Source organism: Eschrichtius robustus, chromosome 2 (genome assembly GCF_028021215.1).
Source record: "Eschrichtius robustus isolate mEscRob2 chromosome 2, mEscRob2.pri, whole genome shotgun sequence".
Lineage (NCBI taxonomy): Eukaryota > Metazoa > Chordata > Mammalia > Artiodactyla > Eschrichtiidae > Eschrichtius > Eschrichtius robustus.
The window spans coordinates 167,030,965-167,050,527 of NC_090825.1; the positions used below are offsets into that span (position 1 = coordinate 167,030,965).

The following is a 19,563-nucleotide window of genomic DNA, read 5'->3' on the forward strand; positions in this document are numbered from 1 at the left end:
AGTCATTTTCACAATATTGATTGTTCCAATCCAAGAACGTGGTATATCTCTCCATCTGTTTGTGTCATCTGTGATTTCTTGCATCAGTGTCTTATAGTTTTCTGAGTACAGGTCTTTTATGTACCATTGTCAAATGATAGTATCATAGTCACTAAATAAGAAATCAACATTTTATTCTATGAAAATGATTTTCAATTGCAAATTATCGCTGTAAAAAAGAGTCAAATTTTTTTCCTGTATTTGAAACTAATAAGAGTTGTGTAATAGTAGTTGTGGGATAAGTGTTACCTTCTTGACATCAGGATGTGTAGTAGGGCTGGACATTCTTACCAACACATTTAAAACTAAACTCTTTGGTGGATCCCTCAGCATAAATGCAATCATAAATACGGAGCCCTCCTGTGATCTAAAACTGTTTGTCAGTGTAGTTTTTCAGCCTGTCTCCTCAACAGACAATAAGTGTTATCAGATAATTTGAAATATGCTTGTATTAACTTTTAAATTAGCATCTAATTAAAAACTAAAATTAAAAATTCTCCTACAGAACTCAAAAATGCTGAAGAATGTGTTGTGTGGATCTCACTTTAAGAAGCACTGGCCTACGGACTTCCCTGGTGGTCCAGTGGCTAAGACTCCATGCTCCCAATGCAAGGGGCCCAGGTTCAATCCCTAGTCAGGGAACTAGGTCCCACATGCCACAACTAAAGATCCCGCGTGCTGCAACTAAGGTCTGGCGTAGCCAAATAAATAAATAAAATGTTTAAAAAAGAAGCACTGGCCATAATCATTACACATTTCACCTGACAGTGTTTTGCAGTTTCATGAGCATTTCACGTCTCTTTTTGAATTACGGTTTCCTCAGGGTATATGCCCAGTAGTGGGTTTGCTGGGTCGTATGGTAGTTCTATTTTTAGTTTTTTAAGGAACCTCCATACTGGCTCTATCAATTTACATTCCCAACAACAGTGCAAGAGGGTTCCCTTTTCTCCACACCCTCTCATCCTGGACTACTTTAAACCATGTCATCCGCCCAAGTTTGCTTTCCATTCTTGGGAAGATCTTATTTTGATTTCTACTTCATGCTTTGAGGTCTTTACTTATCAGACACACCATCTTGAAGGTCCATGAAAATAGAAGACCAAACCTGCCTTGTCTAACACAAAAGCCGCTTCCCTCCTGGGCTTTCTGTCTGCACTGGTCTGGCCTCTGACTGTTACTTATTTTCTGGTTGCTCACTGAGCAACCAGAAATTAAGACTTAACCCTTACATTATGTTAATCAAGACTTAACTCATTTTTACCCAGCAATTTTAGTTGTTTTTATTGGGACTCTAGCCCACTATCTGGTCAGAAGCAGAAGTTGACAGCGTTTCTTATGCATGTGTTTGGGCCCCCTCCGTGGAGATTCTAGAACTCCAAGAAGAATCAGAATGTAAAAACAATTTTTTGTGAAGGAAAAAATAAAATTAAGGAGAAAGAACCTGCCTGGTGAGCTCTTAAGGCACACAAAGCTATACCAACGAAAACAAGGAGATGGCCAGAAAAGTTGGCAATGGATTAGAACAGATTTAGAAAGAAACAACGACACACATGGGATCTTTTTCAGGGAGGAAGGAGTGTTTCAAATTTGTACATAGCACTGAACAATCGAATTGCCCAGGTTGGGGCAATCCTTACCTCTCTCTTCATCCCAAAATAAGTCCTAGGTGGGTAAAAATAAACGGAAATAAAAAACCCTGGGAGAGTTTGTGCCAACTGTGGAAGGGTCTCTAAAAGCACAAAAGAGAGACATTTAAAGAACTGTGGCTTGAAAATGATAAAAATAAAATGTTTACAGCAAAACCACTCATTAACAAAACTGAAAGGTAAATTTGGAAAAAAGTGTACAATGCAAAAGTTTATTAATTGTTGAGATGGTAAATTTTATGTTATGCGTGTGTTTTTTTTTTAATATTTTCTTGAGGATTTTTAAAAAATATTTATTATTTATTTATTTAATTTACTTTTGGCCACATCAGGTCTTAGTTGTGGCACACGGGATCTTTTGTTGCAGCGCACGGGCTTCTCTCCAGTTGTGGAAGCAGGTTTTCTCTTCTCTAGTTGTGGTGCGTAGGCTCCAGGGCATGTGGGCTCTGTAGTTGTGGTGCGCGGGCTGCAGAGCGCATGGGCTCTGTAGTTGCGGCACCAGGCTCTCTAGTTGAGGCGTGTGAGCTCAGTAGTTGTGGTGCACAGGCTTAGTTGCCCCACGGCATGTGGGATCTTAGTTCCCTGACCAGGGGTTGAACCTTCGTCCCCTGCATTGTAAGGCAGATTCTTTACCACTGGACCACCAGGGAAGTCCCTGTGTTACGTGTTTTTGTTTGCAATTAAAATTTTTAACAAGTTTGTTGTCCCTATTAAAAAAAAAAGGAATTATGATATATGAATGAGAAAAAGACAAATGTCTAATTAAAAAAAGTGAACCAGCTAATTGAAAATAAATATAAGAAAATCTCCCTGGAAAGAAATGAAATCAGAACAAGGAGGCAGCACCTGTATGTACTCAACAGTTTGGCCAAGATGAAAAATCAGGGTGATACAACCTCATGTATAAACAGTAACCCATCTTGAGACCCTGGACTAAGAAGTCTCTCCTCGTGGGAAAAGGGGGGTAGGTATTGAGGGGTTAGGACTTGGTCATAAGTTTTCTAAGGTCACCATTCAACCCAGTGCAGATGGCATCTTATTGAAAACACTATCTAGGTGTTTCTGTACATGCAGAATAGAGAGATCAGGGAGGGGGTTCATCAGGAAATTGATGTTTTGTAGCTTTTAAGTTTCAGATTGCTTCTTTTTTTTTTGGCCAAGCCAAGTGGCTTGTGGGATCTTAGTTTCCTGACCAGGGATTGAACCCAGGCCACATCGGTGAGAGCACTGAGTCCTAACCACTGGACCACCAGAGAATTCCCTCAGATTACCTTTTAAGACCTTGCTGTAGAGTGAGACTTTCCTGCCACGAGTGCCAATTATCCCTAGGAACAGAGGGCAACTTTTGTTTAATGGCTTTGGAGCACAGAGACAGGGGTTCAAATCTCTGCTAGGCCACTAAATGGTCTGTGTGGCCGGGGTCTGGCAGCTGCCTTTCCTGTCTATAAAACGGGGCCCTCATGGCTGCTGGGATGGGCTGGAGGGCCATGGGCAGCAGCGAGCTCCACTGGCCAGCGGTCATCACCTGAGAGGCACTGCCTCCCTTGGGCCTGGGTTTTCCCATCTGTGACACGGAAGCCAGAGCATGCCTGACCTGGAGGCTACTGGGGATTCCACAGAAGCTGTCCCCCCCCCAAAACTGGGGACCCACATGGCAGCAATGACTGTCCGGGGTGCTGCCAAGTCTCCTGCCGGCAGAAGGAACTGAGGCCACAGCCGCGCGGAGTACCTGGTTTATTTCTGACACAGGTGCACCTCAGGACTGCGGCGGACTCGGGGCGGGGGGTGGTGCTGGGGGCGGAGCTAGAACTCCACCTTGCAGGCGGGGAAGGCCTCGTCCTGCATGGACACAGTGCTGTTGCTGCCCAGCACCGTGATGCCCAGCGCCTGGTGCCGGGCGTGCGTCTCCTCATACCACTCGTGCATCGCCACCGAATCGAAGGTGGGGATCAGGGTCACCTGTGGGTGGGACAGATGGACCAACGGTGAGGGGGAGCGCCCTCTGCCCTCCCAGCCCAGCCCCAAGGCATCTGAGGCCCCTCTTCTCTGACCGCGTTTGTCTCCGCCTCCATCACCTCTGGCCTGGATGTCTGCAGCCGGTGGCCAGCCTGTCCCCGAAGTCCCTCCTCCTTCCCATGGCACCCGAAGGACCCTTTCACAACCCAGGAGACCGGACCACTCTTCTGCGAATTCTTCTCCATGCTTCCCGCCCACCCCCACTGCTGCCATCGCCCCCTCTTCTCTTGCCCAGGCCTCCCTCCAGCTCCCTGAATACACTAAGCTTGCTCCCGCCACTGGCCTTCGCCCACGCTGTGCCCTCTGCCCGGGACGCTCCCTCCCAGCTGCTCCATAAGTTGCGTGCAAGGCTGGGTGTCAGCACACTCACAGGCTGAGTGGGCGGCCAGGTATCTGGAGGCTCCTTCTATCCAAATTCGCCTCACCCTTCAAGGTTCTATTTCAAGGCTTCCCATGGGGACAACCCCAGCCCTCAGGGTCAATTCTCAACGTTCTTAGCTGCGTAGACACCACACATCTCACCTATTCCTCCTGGCTGATTCTCATAACATTAGGGAGGTTCAGTGCCAGGGGTCAGGCGAGGTGATCAAACCCGCCCCACCCTGCGACCTCACCCAGGTTTGCGGCAGACAAGGAAGTGGATGTAAGAGGAACAGAGTCCCGAGAGCTGGGTGGGACGCCTGCATTTGACCTCATTGCCGCATGGCCTTGGGGACATGGCTTAGTCTCTCTGAGCCCCACTCCCTCCTTGGATGCTGGTGAAGGTCACACCAACCTCACAGGACAGTGTGGGTTCAGCAGGAAGACACCGGGAAGCGCTGGCTCTGCCCAGTGCCAACAGCTTGGGCAATGTCCCAGTGACATTTGCTGTCATTGGGACTGTCTCACACCCGGGTCATCACGCACCTGGAGGTCACGGTCCCACTGCTGCTTGCCGGCCAGAAGTGCATCCAAGACAGCCCGCATGCCCTCTTCCTTGTGCTGGTCCTGGCCACTGATGACGTAGCAGAGCGCACGCACCCTCCGGAAGAACTCCTTGTCCACCAGGCGGGCACTGCCCCCGCTGGGCAAGTAGGCCAGGTCGAGGTAGACGGGGGAGCTCGGCGGGGCCAGTGACCCTCCTGGCCGACTGCCAGCTGACCCTGTGGGTAAGAGGGATGGGGTCAGTCGTGAGCTCTGGGGACAGGGAGGGGCCGAGACCTAGGGCCCGGGACAAGGCTCCCAGCTCCACCTGCACCTCTCTGAGTGGCTCCCTCTCTGGCAGGAAGGCTGATCTCCGTTTTATGGTTGACAAGCTCTCCCTGGCTTGTCCTGCAAATACCCCAGCCAACCCCTCAGTGCCTGGACACTCCCTGGCCAGTCCCTGGACACAGACATCCCCAGGGCCTGAGGGAGGGGGCAGCCAGGGAGGGCTCCCTGGAAGAGGGGGTTTTAGAGCTTGAGTTCCTAAAGCAGCAGTACCTGGAATTCTCAGCAGCATCCACCTGTTTACTTACTCAAGGGGAGCCAATCGGGCATTTATCAAACTCTCCTGGGCACCGCACCCTGCGGACACGGCAGTGACCAAAACAAACAAAAATCCCTGCCCTCAAGGTTGACAGGGAGCCAGAGTGGGTGTAGGAAGGAGAGCTGAGAGAGGGTGACGCAGGCTGGGCAGCCTGGATGGAGCTGGGGCAGCTGCTCTCAGGGCCTTGTCCATGCCCTGAACCCAAAGCCTGTGCAAGGGGGACAAGGCCACCATTCCTGGGCCAGTGAACTCATCAACCGATTGAGGACGTAGTCAGGTCTTGGGCACAGGAAGCCTGTCAGGTGTTTGGTGTCTTAAGATCACAAACGTTGCCCAGACCAGGGTGTGGGCCCAGAGGGCTGCTGGGGCATTTGCAGAATGAATGAAACCCCCAGCTTTGGGCAAGTAGCGCCCCTCACTCATAACTGGGGACAGTGGTGTCGAGGACCCTGAGTGGTGCCCCAGGAAGGGAGAGCCACCGTGGCTGTGGAAGGCGAGAGGGGGACAGGAGCAGCAGAGGCAGAACAGCAAAGCGAAGACAAAGGGAATGTGGGCAGAAGCCATGGGGCAGGAGGACAGGGGTAGAGCAGGGACCGGCAAGCTACGGCCTGTGGGCCAAATATGGCTACTGCCTGCTTCTGGAAATACAGTTTTCCTAGAACACCCACTGAGTACTTACTGAGCTGTTTTTGTGCTACAACACCTAGCTGAGTGAGTAGCTAGCTGTAGTAGCTGAGAGAGAGACCATCTGTCCTACAAAGCTGAAAATGCTTACCCTCTGGCCCTTTAAGACAGGCTTTGCTGACACTAATGTCGATGGTTGGTTTATCAGAAGCAGTGGGAGCAGGAGACCCTGAGTGGCCAAGACTGTGGGCTTTGGAAAGAGGCCAAATGCCCAGGAAGAGAAGGTCTCAGATGATCTCCAGCCTCCGGGTGCCAGCCTTGTCCATGGGCCTGGGTGCCAGCCTTGTCCATGGGCCTAGGGGCCACCCTCTCTCTCTCCCTGCCACTGTGCTGGGAACCCCTGACCTGCCAAAGGTCACAAGGGACCATCAGATGCCTCTCTTGGAATCTGCCCAGGAAAGACAAGAAGTGGTGGCTCAGGGGGGCGCTGAGGCTAGAAGACAATCAAGAGACCAGGGTGGCCAGGAGCTGAGGACAAGCCACATGGGGAGAGAAGCTGGAGATGCCTGTCAGCTCCCGGAGGGCAGGACCACACCAGGCAACTAGAATAGGGCTCAGTCCAGAGCAAGCGCTCAGTGAACGTGACCTGGAGTTATTATGACTGTCATCGTTGTCGCTGCTTTCTCACCAGCCCTCCCTCGGTAATTCTAGACCTGCTCTGACTGATGCAGTGGCCACCAAGCACTGGAACGTGGTGTGAGCCAAGGCATGCTGGGAGTGCAAAACACGCACCAGGCTCCCAAGATGTAGTGTGGAAAGAGAAAAGGGAACTATCTACTAATATTTTATATTGATTACATGCTGAAAGTCATTTTGATATAGTAGTATGCAGGAAAGAATGAACACAGCAGGGTTCTGGGACGATGGTACAGTAGGAAGCTCCAAGAACCTGCTCCCCATCTAGACAGTTGTGCTGGCAGCCCCTCAGCATAAGTTTGAAGCAACTTACATGGGACTTAAAGGACTGTAAATTTTTTCTTCTTCTTTTCTTCCCCCTTCATTTTTTTTCTTTTTCCCCTTTCGGGAGCCAAACATTTAAGCACTAGGACACTCAAAAGCAACTACTATACAGGGGAATTTAGAAAGCAACCACAGATGCCCAGCGAAAGGTACAGGATCAGAAAAGACATGAGAACACCCTAAGTTTAAACCACAGACTGATCCCCAGCACAGAGACAGCCCACAATAAACAAACAAAGGAAAGAGCCACAGCAAACCCTGGGGAAGGGGAAATTTTGGATCTCAAGTTATCACATCAGTAGATTCAAATGTACAGTTTTCAATAAAAAAAAAAATCACAAGGTACATAAACAGGAAAGTATGGCCCAGTGAAAGGAAAAAAAATTTAACAGAAACCGTCCTTAAGAGAGACCAAATGGTGGACTCACCAGACAAAGACTTAAAAAACTGCCCTAAAGATACTCAAAGAACTAAAGGAAGATGTGGAAAAAGCCAAGAAGACAATGTATGGAAAAAATACTAATATCAATAAGGAGATAGAAAACATAAGAGTAAATCAAAAGAAATTCTGGAGCTGGAAAGTACAATAACTGCAATGAAAAATTCACTAGAAAGATTCCACTCAAGGTTTGAACAGGCAGAAGAATCAGCGGTCTTGTTGACAGGGCAATGGAAATTATTGAGTCTGAGGAACAAAAAGAAAAATAATTGAATAAAGTGAACAGAGACTTAGGGACCTATGGGATACTATCAAGAGGACCAACATACACATTATGGGAGTTTCAGAAGAAAAAAGAGAGAGAAAGGGGCAGAAAGATTATTTCAAGAAATAATGGCCAAAATCTTCTTATATTTAATGAAAGACATGAACATAAACACCTAAGAAACTCCACGAACCCCAAATAGGATAAATTCAAAGAGAACCAGACTGAGACACATGATAATCAAACTGTTCAAAGATAAAGACAAAGAGAATCTTTTTGTGGGAAAGAAGTGATAAAGGGGATGTTTATAGCTATAAACACTTTTATTAATATCTCAGGTCAACAGCCTAACTTTACAACTTAAGGAACTGAAAAAAGAAGACCAAAAGTAAATCCAAAGCTAGCAGAAGGAAGGAAATAATAAAGATTAGAGCAAAGATTTTAACAGAGAGTAGAAAAACAACACAGAAGAAGATGAGCAAACCCAAAAGTTGGTTCTTTGAAAAGATTAACAAAATTGACAAATCTTTAGTTAGATTGACTAAGAAAGAAAAAGAGAGAAAGAGCGAGAGAGAAGGGGCAAGGGAACCGGGAGCGGCCGGCAGGTGGGAGGCGGCGGCAGGTGCCCACTGTCCGGCGGGAGCGGCGCGGAAAAACCCGCACCTTCCCCGCGCCTTTCACCAACTCCAGGGGCACGCGGTCCAACGGGCCAGGGCGGGCGGGGGTCTGCTGGGGGCCGTGCGCCCGGAGCCGCCCGCGGGGCTTGGGCGGGGCGCGGGGTCGCGCTCCTGGCTCCTTCCACTCCCGCTCGGAGCTGGCTGCGGGCGGGGGCGCTGGGCGAGGGGAGCGGCGCCCGGCGCTGGGGCGCGCGGGGGCGGGGAGGGGGGGCCGGAGGCAGCGGGGGAGGGGCTCAGGCCACCATGGACGACAAGGCGTTCACCAAGGAGCTGCACCAGTGGGTCGAGCAGCTGAACGAGTGTAAACAACTTAACTGAGAACCAGGCTAAGGAAATTTTAACAAAAGAATCAAATGTGCAAGAGGTCCGTTGTCCTGTTACCATCTGTGGAGCTGTGCATGGTCAATTCCATGATCTTATGGAACTCTTTAGAATCGGTGGGAAATCACCGATTGTAGACAGAGGTTATTATTCTGTGGAGAATGTAGACAGAGGTTATTATTCTGTGGAGACTCTGACTCTTCTTGTGGCATTAAAGGTGCGTTATCCAGAACATATTACAATATTGAGAGGAAAAGACGAAAGCCGACAAATTACCCAAGTATATAGCTTTTATGATGAATGTCTGTGAAAGTATGGAAATGCCAATGTTTGGAAATACTTTACAGATCTGTTTGATTATCTGCCACTTACAGCTTTAGTAGATGTACAGATATTCTGCCTCCATGGTGGCCTTTCCCCATCCATAGATACACTGGCTCATATAAGAGCCTTGGATCGTTTACAGGAAGTTCCACATGAGGGTCCAATGTGTGATCCGTTACGGTCAGATCCAGATGATCGTGGTGGGTGGGGTATTTCACCACGCGGTGCTGGCTACACATTTGGACAAGATATTTCTGAAACATTTAACCATGCCAATGGTTTCACACTGGTTTCTCGTGCTCACCAACTTGTAATGGAGGGATACAATTGGTGTCACGATCGGAATGTGGTTACCATTTTCAGTGCACCCAATTACTGTTATCGTTGTGGGAACCAGGCTGCTATCATGGAATTAGATGACACTTTGAAGTATTCCTTCCTTCAGTTTGACCCAGCACCTCGTCGTGGAGAGCCTCATGTGACCCGGTGCACCCCAGACTACTTTCTGTAAATTCCTCCTGGGAAAACCTGCCTTTGTATGTGGAAGTATACCTGGCTTTTAAAAAATATATATATTTAAAAACAAAACAAAAAAAAGCAACAGTAATCTATGTGTTTCTGTAACAAATTGGGATCTGTCTTGGCATTAAACCATATCATGGACCAAACTGTGCCATACTAACGATGAGCATTTAGCACAACTTGAGACTGAAATTAGTTCAACACTATGTTCTAGATCGGTTGGTCTTAACAGTTTGCCTGCTGTATTTGTAATAACCACTTTCCTTGGGACTGTTCAAGCAAAAAAGGTAACTAACTCCATCTCCTTTTGCACTTACTTGGAGATTTTAGTTAGAGTGTTTAACTGGCATGGATTAATAGGGTTGGATTTTTATTTTTAAGAAAAATTCATAAAGCTAACTTCCACTTAATTCATTACTGTTTATTTTATTGAAATGTATAATTAACTGAAAAATTCTTGGGAGTACGTTGTCATAACATTTAAAGAGATTTCCCTTCATTTAAACTAAATTACTATTTTATGTTGATCTGCATATTTCTGTATATTTATCATGACAGTGCTTGCATTCTATTTGGTGTACCGAGCAAATAAACTTTCCATTTTAAACAAACAAACAAAAGAAAAAGACTCAAATTAGTAAGATCAGAAATGAAAGTGGAGATGTTACTACCAATCTACAGAAATAAAAAGCATTATGAGAGTACTATGAACAATTATACACCAACAAACTGGATCACTTAGAAGAGATGTACAAATTCCTAGAAACACAAAACCTACCAAGACTGACCCACAAAGAAATAGAAAATCTGAATAGACTTATAAATAGTAAGGAGATTGGATCAGTAATAAAAACCTCCGGGGCTTCACTGGGTTTCTGCCAAACATTTAAAGAAGAATCATTAGAAAGGAAAAAGTAAAGTTATCTCTGTTCACAGATGAAATAGTGTTACGTGTAGAAAATCCTAAAGATTCCACACACACAAAAGAAACTGTTAGAACTAATAGATGAATTCAGAAAATAGCTGGATACAATATTAACACACAAAAAACAATTGCATTTCTATACGCTAACAGTGAACAATTCAACAAGGAAATTAACAATTCCATTTACAATAGCATAAAAAGAATGAGATACTTGGGAATCAGCTTAAAAAGGAGGTAAAATATTTGTACACAAAAACTACAAAACACTACTGAAAGAAACTAAAGAGAACATAAATTAATGGAAAGATATCCCATGTTCATGGACTGGAAGACTTAATATTGTTATGCCACCACTACCCATAGTGATCTACAGATTCAATGCAATTCCTATCAAAATCCCAGTGATTTTTTTTTTTTGCAGACATAGAAAAAATACATTCTGAAATTCATATGGAAGCTCACTGGGATCCCAAGTAGCCAAGGAAACCTTGAAAAAGAAGAACAAAGTTGGGGGACTCACATTTCCTGATCTCTAAAATTACTACAAAGCTATAGTAATCAAGGCAATGTGGTACCAGTATCAAGACAGACATACAGATCAATGGAATAGAATAGAGAGCCCAGAAATAAACTGTCACATATATGGTCAAATGATTTGTGACAAGGGTGCCAAGAACATTCAATGGGGAAAGGACAGTCTTTTCAGCAAATGGCCCTGGGAAACTGGATATCAACATGCAAAAGAATGAAGTTCAATGCTTATTTAGCGCCATATCCAACAATTAACTCAAAATTAACCCAGAAAGTAAAATATTAGAGCTAAAACTATAAAATTCTTAAAAGAAAACATAAGGCAAAAGCTTCATGACACTGGATTTGGCAATGACACCAAAAGCACAGGCAACAAAAGAAAAAATAGACACACTCAACTTTATGAAAATCAAAAAATTTTGTGCATCAAAGGACACTATCAACAGAGTAACAAGGCAAGCCACAGAATGGGAGAAAATATTTACAAATCATTATCTGATAAGGGATTAATATCCAGAATATATAGAGAACTATCACAACCTAACCACAAAAAGACAAACAACCTGACTCAAAAATGGGCAAAGGACATTTCTAAAAAGATATACAAATGTCCAACAAGCACGTGAAAAGGTGCTCAACATCACTAATCGTTAGTGAAATGCAAATCAAAACCACAGTGAGATACCACCTCACACCCATTAGGATGGCTACTATCAAAAAGCCATAAAATAACAAGTGATGGGAAGGATGTGGAGAAAGTGGAACGCTTGTGCACTGTTGGTGGAACATAAAATGGTACGGCTACTGTGGAAAACAGTATGGCAGTTCCTCAAGAAATTAAAAATAGAACCACCGTAAGATCCAGCAATCCCACTTCTGAGTACATACACCAAATTTGAAAGCAAGGGTCTCAAAAAGGTATTTGTACATCCAGGTTCATAGCAGCATTATTCACGATAGCCAAAAGGTGGAAGCAAATCAAGTATCCATCAACGGATGAATGGATAAACAATATGTGGTCCATCCATATGATGGAATACTATTCAGTCTTAAAAAAGGAAGCTCTGTCACATGCTACAACATGAATAAAGCATGAGGACAATATGCCAAGTAAAAGAAGCCAGTTACAAAAAACCCCAAATACTATATGTTTCCCCTTATATGATGTCCCTAGAATAGTAAATTCAGAGACACAAAGTAGAATGGTAGTTGCCATGGGCTGGGGACAGGGAGGAATGGGGAGTTAGTGTTTAATGGGGACAGAGTTTCAGTTCCACAAGATGAAAGACGTTCTGGAGATGGATGGTGGTGATAGTTGTACAACAATATGAATGTACTTAATGCTATTGAACTGTGCACTTAAAAATAGCTTAAGGTAGTCAATTTTATGTTACATTAATTTTAGCACAATTTTTAAGAATTGAAAAAAAAAGCACAGCAAGCCCAAGACTGCTATCCTTAGAAAGCTGACAGGTTGGCCCTTGGCTGCCTTCTGGGAACTTGGATTTCAGAAGGGTTCCCACCATTTCCAAAATTCCAGACTCCCCAGGAAGGGGTGAGCAAGTTTACAGCATAAACTACACTGCTGTACAAGCAGTGTAGCCATGGTGAGCCACTCTTCTTATCATTTGGGAAATGGTGGGAACCCTTCCAAATATACATATAAAATTTGATCATTCTCAGATGTATTTGGTCTTTATCCACAGTTCCTGCCTCACACCTCCTAAAACCCTTGGAATTTTCTGATCAGTAACAGCAATGGGAGCATCTTTTGTTACAATACTTGGTTTCTTGTCCTCAGTTCCTGAAACCACTTCAGGGCCATAAAAGTGAAATGAGTGTCTGTTATTCAAAACAAGCCCTTTCCAACACAAGGTTTCTGCTAATGAAGGTGACTTTGGATCCCACCCCAGGGTGGGGGCTGGTTGCCAGGAGAACCAATCACATGATTAAGAGGTTGAAACTTTCAGTCTTGCCCTTTGATTTTGGGGGAGGGGAGAGGGGCTTGAGGTTGAATCAATGGCCATTGGCCAATAATTTAGTCAACCACAACTATGTAATGAAGCCTCCATAAAAGCCCCAAAGGACAGCTTTTTGGCCCTTTTTCAGAGAGCTTCCACATCAGGGAACCAGAGTGCTTCTACGTGCCACTGTGTGGGGCCCCAAGCTCCCTGAGGACATCAGATCCCTTGTTTGGGACCTCCTCCTATGTATCTCTTCAACTGATTGTTGATTTGTATCCTTTAACAGTGTTTTATATGTAATAAATTGGTAATCTACGGAGTAAATGGGTTTTTCCTGAGTTCTGTAAGCTGCACTAGCAAATTAACCAAACCCAAGGAGGGGGTCATGGGAACCTCTGATTTATAGCTAGTCAGTGAGAAGCACAGGTAACAAACTCAACTTGCAATTGGCATCCTGAGTTGCAGGAGGTCATCAGAACCCCCAGTTTGCAGCCAGTTGGTCAGAAGCACAGGTAGAAACCTGGGCTTGTGACTGGCGTCTGAAGTGGACGGTGGTCTTGTGGGACTGAGCCCTTTACCTGTGGTATGTGATTCTATCTCTGGGTAGAGAGTGTCAGAATTGATTTGAATTCCTGGACACCCTGCTGGCATCCAAGAATTGCTTGTTGGTGTGGGGAAACCTACACACAGACACACACACAGTGGAACTGGGTCCAGGAACCCTTTTCGGTTGGTGTCAGGAGTGGGATTTGCTAGAATGACCCTCGCTCACAGAAACATGTGTTTTTTAAAGAGAAAGGATAAAAGGGTGGGGAATGAGCAAACGCTGATCCCCAGATAGCTACCTAGTCACCCACAGTATGAAACTGCAGCTGCACTGTGACCAGTTACTAAAGGTAAAAGTTACCAATGGAATGTAGAAATGGTAGTAGACGCAACACCCAAGGAGTTGGCTCGCTGGATATATAAGGAAATGCAAAATAATAAGCAAGCAGCATGCTGAATACACAGCTTCCTGGTTATTGTTATCTCTACTGGCCAAAATGAAAGTTAAAAAAAGTGCCCGTTCGGGTCTTGATGTTGAACCAAGTTCAGATTTGGGTAGATCTGAGGTTTGGCCATTAGCCTCAAAGCCGCTCAGAGAGGGAAAAATTATGCAGGGGCAACAGGAAATACCTCTAAGGTCTCTGGTCACCAAGAAGGTAGTTAATGTAGGGGGAGGGCAAAACCAAGAAACAACTAAAACCAGGGGAGAGAGTGTAAAGAAACCGACTCACTTTGTAGACTGGTATCATCAGTTTCCTGAAGAACCTTTACCAAAATGGATTGTGGGAGTAACCAGTTTGGGGGCTGTGTCTTTGGTTTTGAAGGCTGCAGAGCAGAAGAGCACATCTGGGTTGATGCAGGACCCGAAACTCACTACTGAACAATCACAGATTGTTCCAGACACACAGGAGGTTATTCCCGAAGGAATAACCAGCCTGGTCGACTGGATGAACGCCACTGAAACGTGTGTTTATCCTGAGAGGGGGGACTGCCCAACTCACCCCATAAATGCCAAGTGGGACACCCCAGATGAAGCAGCTGAGATGCTGCCTATGCAAGCCATGTGGGATTAGCTTTATAACTGGGACATTCACCCACTGAATATGCCTGTTACCCAGGTTTTGGTAAATGCTGTGATTAACGGGACCCTTGTTGCATGGGCACCCCATGGAACTTTACTGCTACAAAACTGAACAACAGTTCAAGAAGCCTTATCAGATCTGCTATCTCAGCTTCCCTGATGACACCAAGAACATTAGAGTAATTAAGAAAATGGGGAGAGACAAAGGGGAGAGTCAAGGGACTTGACCTAGTGGAGTGGTAATCTTCAGATGGCTGCTGAAATGTAGAATGAATAAAGCAGACACTGACAGAGTTGAAACAGGTGAAACCGAGCAGCACCCTGTGGGGCTCCTGGGGACGGAAGCCTTTCTGTGTCCCCCGTTCCTTGTTTGTAGGGAACAGACTCCAGCCTCCATGACCTTCCCTGAGTCCCAAAGGGCAGATTCAAACAGTTGCTAATCAGGGAAGGGAGGGGATGCAGAGACAAGGGAGGAGCCGCCAAGAAACAATAGTGCAGCCTTGGGGCAGGGTCCTGGTTCCACCTCAAGAGATGCACATAACAATATCTTTGAGCTCTTTACAGAACTAAAACCCCCAACAAATGGAAGATGTCAGCATTATTCATTCCAGAGAACAGCATCTGAGGCCAGATGAAAGGAACCAGAGAAGCTCATCAAGAGATTACCTGAGACCGGATTAAAGGAGTACAGGCCCTGCACACACCTTAATCTTATCAACAACCCCACCCTTGAACCACTGCTACAAAACTCCTCACCAAATCCCCCCTGGGTTGGGGGACACAGTTTTTCAGGGGCATGAGGCCACTGTGCCCCCCTTTGCCTGGCAAAGCAATAAAGTTGTTCTTTTTTTTTTAAAGCTATTCTTTTCTACTTCACCCAAAACTCTCCCTGCAAGATTCGAGGTGGCACTGGTTCACAGAAGCCGAGTTTTCGGCAACAGATGCAGCACTACCAGGGACTGGGTGGACCAGTGCGGCCCCCAGCGTTTTGTTAAAGGGCCCCAAACAAGTCCACTATTTACTCTAGTTTGGAGGAATTTCGAAAGCCAGGAGGCAAAGATTACAAGGAGAAACCTGACCAGGAACCCCCTGAGGGTGAGGATTAGGAAGATTAATCAAGATAAAGACTGAAGCAGAGGCCAGGATCTTCTGGCTCCACCCCCGGGGTGGGGACCCAAGGCCATCTGCACAGGCGTGGAGAAAAACGGCCAGGAGAGGGAGGAGACTTTCCCAGGATTCCTAGATACAGGAGCCCAAAGCACTGTGATTCCAACACCTGTTGGTGAAGTCTTGGGGGGTGGGGGGGCTAAGGTTAGACTGGGAGGAACTGGAGATGCAAACGTTGATGGGATTAAGGTGAACATTGGGATGAAAACTGGGGTGAGTGAACAGATTTTGTGTGAGGTGGTCACATCTCCTTTACCTGACTGTATTACTGGGATGGAGATTATGGCTGACTGGGGATTGCCTCCCCTACTTAATATTGTAAAGCAGAGGCCTGTAAGTCCGCCCTCCGGCCAGTTTTAATTGGGGACGCCAGACGGGAGCTGCTAGAACTGCCCGAGCACACACAGGTGGCTAACACAGAGTGATCTAGAACGCCTGGTGGACAAAAAGAGACGACCACTTTAATTCATGATATGCTAGAAGCTGGAGTGTGGGTACCCACGAATTCACTGTACCATAGCCTTGTGTGGCCTGGGGAAAAGAAGGATGGTTCATGGAGACTAACTGTAGACTATCGAGACTTAAACTAAGTTGTACCACCCATCGGCTCAGCCGTTCCGGACACACAGAAAACGCAAGGAAGCTGCTACTCAGTGAGTGACCGCGTAAATGCTTTCTTCCCTGTCTCGATCTCAGAAAACAGCCAGCAGCAGTTGGCCTTCACGTGGGAAGGATCCCAATTTACCTTTCTTGTGCTGCAACAGGGGTATCTGAACTCACTGGCTTACTGTTGTGATTTGGTCAGAAGGGACGCGGACTTGATGCGGGTCGCCAGTGTAATCATACACTATACTGATGGCGTTATGGTGATAGCGGAAACCATAGGGCAGGCTAGGACTGATCTGAGTGCAACGGTGACGCACATGACCAACTGGGGTGGGTTAATAAATCCAGCACTGGTCCCAGGCCTGCCCGAACAGTCAAATTCTTAGGAAGAACCTGGGCAGGGGCCACCTGGGATATTCCACAAGAGACTAAAAATAAACTGCTGTCACTGTCCTCCCCAGGACCAAACAAGAAGCCCAGCGTTTGGTTGGTTGATTTGGATTTTCATCTGGGAATGTTGCTCCCATCTGTAAGACTACCCGAAAGAAATCTCTGAGTTGGGGACCCGAACGAGAGCAGGTTGTGTCTGAATTACAAACGGTGGCAGCCCTCTCAACTTGGCCTTTGGGCCCTGCTGACCCCCGACTCAGATATGATTTGGCAAGTGTCTGCCATACTCTGTGTACTCTGCAGACTGGAGCTTCTGGCAAAAGCCCACGAGCACCTCCCAGCAGTGACCACTGGGATTTTGGACCAGAAAATTCTGAGATGCTGCCGCCCATGCACAGTATTTGAGAGACCATTAGTAGCCTGCGATTGGGCATTAACTGAGGTCACCTCGATTACTGATGGACATAAAATAATCGTGAAACCTGAGATGCCCATACTGTCTTGGGTGATGTTGGAGAAACACTCCAATGAACGCAGTGCCCAGAAGTGTTCCATAATAAAAAGAGAAATGGTTCATCCGAGAGCACGCTGCCAGGGGAATGCAGGGAGGCACCCACTGGATCATGAGCACGTAGCCTCTTTTCCTCTAGGACCGACTTTGGAGCCACCTGAGGAGCTGCTGGAACCGACTGGCACGTGGCCTTGCCCTGTGGACGGCTCTCAACTGAACCACAAAGCGCGGTTGCTTTATGGATGGCAGTTTCAAGATGAATGGATAGTAACCTGCTTGGAAAGCGGCTGCATTAAGACCAGGGGATGGCGAGACTCTGATTGGAGGCAGCGAGAACAAATCAGCTCAGTGGGCTGAACTGCACGCTGTTTTCCTAGCAGTGGTGGAAGAATTGAGCAATGGTAAAAGCCCCTATGTTTGGGTTTTTACTCCTGGGCCGCAGCCCATGGCGTGGCTGTGTGGTCGGGCAGATGGGCAACGGAAACCTGGACTATTAAAGGGGTGCCTGCATGGGGCGCGGCCTTATGGAAATCTCTCTGGGAATTTAAGGGGCGTGTTAAAGCAGGACATGTCAATGCCCACCAGAAGAACCCCTTCCAGGTTTGGAAGGTCACTGAACCACCAAGTGAACGTTTTGGGAGGGCGGTCCATGAATGAGTCGGCATGGGGAGAGGGCGGCAGCAATGCAGAGCCCCACACATGGCCGGCAAGTGGATTACACTGGACCGAAGCCAGCAGCCCTGGGGCGGGGGGCTATCAATGAGCCCTAACGGGAACAGACACCCTGCACTGGGTTTGCATACCTGATGGTAGATGCAAATGCTCAAAATACTGTAAGATTGGAACAGAAAATACTGTAACAACTTGAGCCACTGAGTTACATTTTTTCGGACTAAGGGGTGCACTTTGCAGCCCATACTGTCCAACAGTGGCAAGAGATTTCACACCAGATATGTTGCGTATCATCCTCAGAGTAATGGTTTAATAGAAAATTGGAATGGGCGGCTGAAGCATTTGCTGTCTAAAACCAGGGGAGATACAGGCTTGAGAGGCTGGCTTACACACCGTCACGAGCATGTGCTCACACTCAACATGAGCGGGGCAGAGGGCGGGTCCCCACTGGATAGATTCCTCCACTTTTCTGGGGGTGTGGGCAAGTCGGGGTGGGGGAAGATGCTGATGTGACTGTATCATTCTTCCCCGCATCACAGCAACTTTTTTTTTTCTTCTCCTACTCGATGCAGTGGTCCCAGAACCAGGGATGCAACTGTGGGGGCCAGAAGCAGGGATGATTCCTAAACAAGAAACTGTAACTCTACCTTTAAACCTTTATGTCAGAATTCCTAAGGGCCTGATGGGCCCGGAATGTGCCTTCACCCCCTCTGGCAAAGTTGGTGCTGACGGTGAATGCTGCCGTGCTGCCTAGCGGTTGCAAGAGCCCACTAGTTCTGTACCTGTGTAACCCTACTCTATGTGAGCGGCAGTGGACGGGGCAGGGGAGACACCTGCCAGCCTAGTTTCCTGGCAGCAATCTGGACCAGCACGGTGGCCAAACTAACGTCCCTTCCAAGAGTGGAAAAGTGTGGGTAAAGATAAATGACAAATGGAGAAGAAAAATAACAGCTGAGGGTAAAGGGATGAATAAGTGGGTTATGCAATGAGGGAAATCCAACATTTTATTAGCACCTGGAGAGAGCCTCAGAGCAAGAGAATAATATAATCTCTTAGCAGAAGCATACCAGGTGCCCAGCAGGCTGAAGCTAGTTTGCTGAGATCAGCCCTGATTTTGGGACCCGACAAGATTGAACAGCAGCCTGCACACCTGAATGGCACTGCTCTGGAAAGACGTTCTGGTCCTGAGATATATTAATGAACAGAACCAACTGTCAAAAGATTCAATGAAATTCTAGCGATGCGCCTGTATCTTCTGACTCCTATTTTTTGGGCTACGTCTACTGCAAAGGATAACATTTGGGAACTGCTTCCTACTGGGACTTCAAACTGTGTGATGTATAGCTCCCAGCAGACTGATCTATGTAATCACTGTGTAATTATAGATCTTGACAATCAATTGCTTAGAAAGGTCCCTGGTTATGATGGACAAAATAAAATGGCAGCATGCCCAACATGGGAGGGTGTGCTGTGCACAAGCACATGTCACCCTGTTTTTGTGGATGGAAAACGATTCATCAAAATAGGGAAAGACACTGGGTCCCTGATGGGATTAAAGCAGTTGGGCATCACATGGTAGCTCAAGTTCCCCTGGGGTACGGCCCTACGAGAGACAAGGCAGGCCATGGGAAACCTCATGGCATACTCAAACTAAATTAAATTACATCTAGGTGTCCTTACCATGCATCTAAGCCTAGTCTGGGGGACCCAAAATTTTGGGGTGCAAAACATGCACCCTATCTGCACCCAGGCCATTAGTACACAATGGCA

General features: G+C 46.7%; 1 protein-coding gene and 1 pseudogene across 1 annotated transcript in view; one reads left to right on the forward strand and one right to left on the reverse strand.

Moving 5' to 3' along the window:
* Positions 1-156: 156 nt before the first annotated feature.
* The window catches only part of MAP1S (microtubule associated protein 1S), a 29,531-nt gene continuing 10,124 nt past the window's right edge, over positions 157-19,563 (reverse strand). Inside the window, exons 6-7 of the mRNA XM_068536754.1 lie at positions 4,608-4,843; positions 157-3,644 (exon numbers count right to left, since the gene is read on the reverse strand). Of these exons, the coding sequence (XP_068392855.1) occupies positions 3,489-3,644; positions 4,608-4,843 (392 nt within the window). The 3' untranslated portion in view covers positions 157-3,488. The remainder of the gene's footprint in view (positions 3,645-4,607; positions 4,844-19,563) is intronic.
* LOC137758744 (serine/threonine-protein phosphatase 2A catalytic subunit beta isoform pseudogene) lies at positions 8,477-9,430 on the forward strand (annotated as a pseudogene).